Source organism: Hemicordylus capensis, chromosome 5 (assembly GCF_027244095.1).
Source record: "Hemicordylus capensis ecotype Gifberg chromosome 5, rHemCap1.1.pri, whole genome shotgun sequence".
Lineage (NCBI taxonomy): Eukaryota > Metazoa > Chordata > Lepidosauria > Squamata > Cordylidae > Hemicordylus > Hemicordylus capensis.
The window spans coordinates 141,121,714-141,128,617 of NC_069661.1; the positions used below are offsets into that span (position 1 = coordinate 141,121,714).

The following is a 6,904-nucleotide window of genomic DNA, read 5'->3' on the forward strand; positions in this document are numbered from 1 at the left end:
AACCTGGGGACTTCTCCATGCAAAGCACATGCTCTACCTGCCACTGTACTCTGCCTCCTTGCCTTTTCACAATGAACAAAATCACAGCACAGCCATAATTTGATTCATGTATCTGATCTTTGATTGTAATAAATCATTTGATTCCAATCAAAACTGTGCTCCTTAAATTTATGTCAATCTCTGCCAAACAACATCTGGATTTATCAAAAATATACATATATCCTTGGGGGGGAAATATGTGCAAGTTTAATCATGCTCATAACAATCTCTGAAACTGCAAGCAAAAAGTTTAGTATCAGCTAAAACTGTCACTTTTTTTCTACTCCATCATTCTCTTACCTGGCTGCTGCTACGATTCATTTGCCATGAAGTAAACAATAACCAGATCTGCCAAGCCACTCTCTCCCCACCCCAACCCCCCACACACACTTCTCGCCACCAGTATTCCCTCTAAAGCGTACGCATACTCACAAGTTTTTTTTATGTCTGCTCAGTTAATTTTAGATCCCGCTCTGGTTGAATCAGGAATGCCCCACTCTGAATGCATGTGCACACACACTGCCTTGATACTGCCACCCAGAACAAAAGTCATTCCACATAGAGAGAAAAAATTAGAGAGAACACTGCTCGCCACCCTGCTCGGCTTTGGAAATAAGGTTCAATGATTTGAAAGCAATTTTATTTAAAAGGCAAACAAAAAGAACTGATCACATCCTTAGGCAGTTCATGCATATGTCTCAGTCTCAACTCTACAGATGCTGAAGTCTTTTGCTACCATTACTACACATTTATGTCCTTCTCCATTACTGCAGGGTAGAGAGCCCTTGAAAATTTAACATGCTGGACTTGAAAACAATGGGAGGGAGCAGAAATACTTCAACATTTCCCCAGACTGTTCCATTTCAGAAAGATGCTAAGTTCAGCAGGCATGTCAGCCAGACCTCAAAACCTTGACTTTCACTTGATCCAGGGTGAAAACAAATAGCTTGTTATGGCTTCTATATGGATAACCAGCTATTAAACACAAAGGATTGCTTGAAGGAAGCAAGGGAAACAACCTAAGAAGATTATCTGAAGTATTCTAAGTCAGCTATATTCTTATTTACCAATGAAACACTCATTATGACAAGCTGTGTGTGTGTGTGTGTGTGTGTGTGTGTGTGTGTATGCACACATGTTCTCTATTCTCTATTGCAGGGATCCCTTTTAGTCAGGCTATCCTAACACTGCATATATGCGCTCCAAACAATTCTGAAACTCAGGTACACTTGTGCAAGAGTGCAAATACTTCAGGGCTCCTCTAGAGCTCTGGAAGTGCTCTGTACACTGGAAACAAGTCCCTGAGGATCAAGGGTGTTTCTCTGATCTAAAAGCATGCTTCCAAAACACCAGGAGCACTCTGAAGTATTTGTGCTCTTGTGCAAGAGCACCCACACTTCAAAAGCCTAGTGTGGAACCCGGCACTGCAGCATGCAAAATGGTGTTTGGGGCATGCAGTGTTAGCCAGGATGTCAGCCAAAATGTCTTGATGCCCATTTATTTTATTCAATATGGCCATGTGAGTTCCATTAAGAATCAAATCACTCCTTATTTGCATGGACTCCATACTGGCTCCAATGCTCTTTAACATCTACATTAAACCACTGGGAAAGATCATCAGAAGGTTTGGTACAGGGTGTTATCAATATGATGATGACACCCAGATCTATTTCTCCATACTAACTTCATCAGGAAATAGCATGACCCCCACCCCCTCAAATGCCTGCCCAGAGAAGATAATGGGCTGGATGAGGGATAACAAACTGAAGTTGGATCCAAATAAGATGGAGATACTGGCTGTAGAAGGTTGGGACCCAAGGGATGGTTTAGATGTGCTTGTTCTGGATGGGGTTACATTCCCCCTAAAATATAAGGTACATAGTCTAAGAGTGCTCTTGGGTCCAAAACTCTCTCTGGTCTCTCAGGTTGAGGCAGTGGTCGGGAGCACTTTTTATCAGCTTCGGCTGATATGTCAGCTATGCCCGTTTCTGGAGGTAAATGACATTAATTAACAGTGGTGCATATGCTGGTAACCTTCAGGCTTGACTACTGTAATGCACTCTACGTGGAGCTGCCTTTGTATGTAGTCCGGAAACTGCAATTGGTATAGAATGCAGGAGTCTGACTGATCTCTGGGACAACCCAGAGGGACCACATAATGCCAATTTTAAAAGAAATGCACTGGCTGCCGATATGTTTCCAAATGAAACACAAAGTGCTGGCTATTACCTACAATGCCCTCAATGACTAGGGTACACTGTTGCCTCTAAGAGGGATTCCCAGATGTTGTTCACTACAACTCTAGAAGTTCAGCCAGAAAGTGACTAAGTGGCTTTAGGCAAGCCACTATCACTCAGCCTCATAGGGCTGCCATCTTTTAACTAGCCTTCCCAGTGGTGGAGCCACCATTGGGCGAACGGGTTCAAAGAACCCAGGCCATCACCAATCGGGGCTGCAAGCGCGGCCTCAGAAACTCCCCCGCATCTGATGTCAGATGCGGAGGCGTTATTTCGGTCCCAAACAGGGCCGTGCAGCCCCGTTTGGGGGCGAAATCAGCCCACGCGGTGTTGGCAGAGTGGCCGGAGTTCCTCTCCCTGCCTTAAAGGCAGGGAGAACCGCTCCTGGTCTCGCTGACAAAGCAGCATGGCTGATCAATCTCCCTCCCAAACAGGGCCACACGGCCATGTTTAGGAGAGAGATCGACCCGCGCTGCCCAACACAGCGCAGGCCGATCTCCTTTCCAAATGGGGCCATGCGGCCTCATGTGGGAAGGAGATCGATTAGCCCCTCTGCATTGGCAGCAAGACCAGGAGCGGGTGTCCCTGCCCTTAAGTGGCTTGCCTAAAGCCAATTGATCGATCTGCCTCCCACACGATCTCCCTCCCAAACGATTTTGGCTCCAAGCGGGGCCACGTGGCCCCATTTGGAAGGGAGACCACACCCCTACATCTGACATCAGATGCGGTGGCATAGCTAGACAGGCCCCACATCTGACATCAAACGCACGGGTTGTGGTGGCGGCCACACATGGACCGCCACCAGCCTCGCTCTGCTCCTGAACCTTCCTCTTTAATAGCCTGTGCCTTTAATAGTAGGGATGTGCACGGTCCGGAGAAGTCCGGACCGGCACCGAAGGGGGGCCTTGTTTTTAGGGCGGGGAGGGCTTGCTTAGCCCTCCCGCCTCCTTGCCCCCGCCAGCGCCCGTATTGTACAGTATAGGGGCGCTGGAAACCAGCCGCCCCCCCCGCCGCCGCGGCGAAATAACCCCTAAAACCAGCCAGCCCTCCCTCCCTCCCAGCTAGCTGCCCGCCCACCCACTCACCCAGTCGCTCACCCGGTCGCTGGATAAAAAGCGAGAGGAGCTCCGGCACAGAGCTCCTCTCGCTTGGAAGGCCTCCAGCAGAATGGTGGCTTGCGCGCGCGCACGCGCGCACCGCAAACCACGCCATTCTCCGGAGGCCCGGTCTACCCGCCGGGAAAGGGCCGGGTAGACCGGGCCTCCGATCGCTGGGTAGACCGGGCCTCCGATCGCCGGAGGCCCGGTCTACCCAGCGATCGGAGGCCCAGTCTACCCGGCCCTTTCCCGGCGGGTAGACTGGGCCTCCGATCGCTGGGTAGACCGGGCCTCCGATCGCTGGGTAGACCGGGCCTCCGGCGATCGGAGGCCCGGTCTACCCAGCGATCGGAGGCCCGGTCTACCCGGCCCTTTCCCGGCGGGTAGACCGGGCCTCCGGAGAACGGCGTGGTTTGCGGCGCGCGCGCATGCACGCGCACGCAAGCCACCATTCTGCTGGAGGCCTTCCAAGCGAGAGGAGCTCTGTGCCGGAGCTCCTCTCGCTTTTTATCCAGCGACCAGGTGAGCGACTGGGTGAGCGGGTGGGCGGGCGGGCGGGCAGCTAGCTGGGAGGGAGGGAGGGCTGGCTGGTTTTAGGGGTTATTTCGCCGCGGCGGCGGGGGGGGGCAGCTGGTTTCCAGCGCCCCTATACAGTACAATACGGGCGCTGGCGGGGGCAAGGAGGTGGGAGGGCTAAGCAAGCCCTCCCCGCCCTTAAAGACATACCCCCCACCCGGACCCGGACCAGGCAGGGCCGGACCGGACCGGCAGTTCGGCCATTCTTTGGAATGGCTGCCGGACCGGTTCGGACACACCACTATTTAATAGCCCGATACAGTGAAATTTAGCAAGGTGTGATTATCCCCTTCCCCACTTATCTTCTGGCTAGGAAAAATTCACTTATTGCTGGTATACTGTTAAACGTACAGGAGCACACTCAGTGTGAAAAAGAAAAAGAAAAAAGAGCAACAGCCTCAGCCCCTCATCTGCAAAATGGGAATAATTATCCTGACCAGTCACAGGCATTTTAAGGATTACTAAAGTCATACACATACATTAAGTGATTTTAATGTGATTTTAAACCTCAAAAGGCACTAAATCGTAAACTGCCCAGAGACATGAGTTCTGGGCTGTATAAAAATATGTTAAATAAATAAATAAAATATGGAAAATAGCCCCTAACATGTCACCGCACTTGCGTGTTTTCCCCCACCCCTGACCCCACCAAAGAAACCAACAGGGTAGCTCTCTGAACTCTCAAGATAAATTAACTCAGCAGGTGAAACTATCACGGTCCACCCTCTTGCAACATTGACACACCCTAGAAATGTATGCCTGTTGGCACAACCAGACAAATGGAAACGGGTCAGTGGTTTGGGGTTTTTTTTAAGTGTCTTTAACAAAACCTGCCACATCAAACTTCAACTCTGCCCTGGCGAGCAGAACGCGAGCAAAAGCGTGTACTGTAAATCTCACCTCCCGGCACTGTAGCAACTGCAATCTGGAAGCAGCAGCGACAGCATCTCCAGTCTGAGCCGCCTGACAGCAGATTAGAGCCCAGCCGCACATCCAGGAGGGGAAAGTCAAGCCCCCGCGCGGGCCCGCAGCTCCAAGCGAGCGCCTCTTCATCGCCGTCTTCCAGCGCATCTGCGGTAGCCCCAAACTCTTCTGGGGGAAAGGGAACTCCTCAGCCGCTCGCACCGCGCTCCCCCGCCCACCCTAAGATGAGCACCGACTTGGCTTCCTGCGGACTGCTGAGGATGGCTCGTGGCTTGTTGCAACAGTGCTCTGTCCAGCTCCCTCGCGGAGCCTTTTGGCCCCAGCTTAAAGCAGCACCTTCTTCCCGACGTCGTGACGTGATTCTTCTTCTTCTTTTAAATAGAGGCCACTAGATTGTGGTTGGCTTGAAGCTGCGTCTCTCCCTCTCTCGCTAATTCCCAAAGCAAAGACCTTACCTCGCTTCCCTGGAACCCTTAGCTATTGTGCACTGCACTGCACGAGGATTGGTAAGGCTCACTCTCGGCTGGCACCTGGATACACTTTGCAGTGGCTCTCCTCTGTCCCTCTGAGCACGGCTGGGAATGGAGCGGTGACAGCAGCGGCGGCTCAGCCTCTGGCGCTTTCACCTGCTCGCTCTCTCCCTCTGGGCAGCAACTGACAAAGCCAGTGAGTGACACAGCGGGGAGAGGGGAGGGGCCTGAGGGCGGAGGGCAGAAGAGCGCAGGCGCGGCAGAAGGGAAGCTTCTCTCCCGGTCCTCAACTCTGGCAATGACATCAGGCATTACCAGTCCACCACCTTCCCTAGTGCTGGTGGAGGAGAAGTGGGGCGGCGGCAGGGTTGCCAAGCGGCTTGGATTCCATTTCCTGGAGCCTTTGCAGAACACGATAACGTTATAATTCCTAGCGTGCATATAGGGCTTTGCAGTGTACACAGCATTATTGTCTTGTAATCCTTTCAGCGCGGTAAGGTCGGTCGGTATTATCCCCATATTGCAGTCGGGGGAGGGCTAAGGCTGAGAAAGATTAGACTGCCTAAGACCACTTACAGCACCTGTGCATCCCAAAATCGTAGCTTGCCTGCTGGCTGGTCCATCAGAAAAACCCCAGCGCCACAATTCTCATAATAAGGGCACCTTTATGAGCACCAAAGCACAACACACAGTCTTAAGCAAGCTTTCAAGTGCTCTGGAAGTCTTAATTGGCCTGGATGTAAAGCAAAGCACAAAAAAGCAATGGAGAGTTGTTACAGGAACCCCAAAGTCTGCAGTTTAATCACCTTAAAATGGAGTCTAGGAGCAGGTACCCAGTAATTAGATTAGCCTCACAGGAGGCCAGTTCAGATGAACACTGGCCTCAACACACATTTTGGGATTTTGGAGTGTATTATTATTCTTTACATTGTATATCCCGCTCTTCCCCCAAGGAGCCCAGAGCAGTGTACTACATACTTAGGTTTCTCCTCACAACAACCCTGTGAAGTAGGTTAGGCTGAGAGAGAAGTGACTGGCCCAGAGTCACCCAGCAAGTATCATGGCTGAATGAAGATTTGAACTCTGGTCTCCCAGTCCTAGTCCAGCACTCTAACCACTACACCACGCTGGCTCTAGGTGTTTAGAGAGACGATTTGAATGAATACCCCTCTTACAGGATGTCCTGATAGCATGTCAAGGTGTCCTGCAGTGACAGTAGGACAGACATGTTCGTGTTCCTGCCCTGAACACACATTGGGACTCGCATTCATCTGAACTAGTCCATTGTGTTAAATACAACCCAAAGTAGATGATGCATTTGGCTTAACCAAAAAAGTAAGCAAGCATTAAACAGTGAGCATTTGAGTCTTATAGGACTCTTCATCAAGTTAGAGGGTAAACAAAAGAGAAGGGAGTCGGTTTTATGCCAGCTTGGAGCAGCCTCTGGAAGGTGTAAGATGGTTTCAGTACACATACTTGGGTAAAGGAAGCAAAGTATGGCTGGGCCTGTTTGGGAAATGTGGTAATGACAAGGGACAGGGATGCAAGTGCTGACTGGCAG

General features: G+C 51.0%; 1 protein-coding gene across 2 annotated transcripts in view; it reads right to left on the reverse strand.

Moving 5' to 3' along the window:
* The window catches only part of ELAPOR2 (endosome-lysosome associated apoptosis and autophagy regulator family member 2), a 182,600-nt gene extending 177,081 nt beyond the window's left edge, over positions 1 to 5,519 (reverse strand). For both annotated transcript variants that reach the window (XM_053257766.1, XM_053257763.1), the window contains exon 1: positions 4,850 to 5,519. In XM_053257766.1, the coding sequence (XP_053113741.1) occupies positions 4,850 to 5,020 (171 nt within the window). In that variant the 5' untranslated portion in view covers positions 5,021 to 5,519. The remainder of the gene's footprint in view (positions 1 to 4,849) is intronic.
* Positions 5,520 to 6,904: the final 1,385 nt, after the last annotated feature.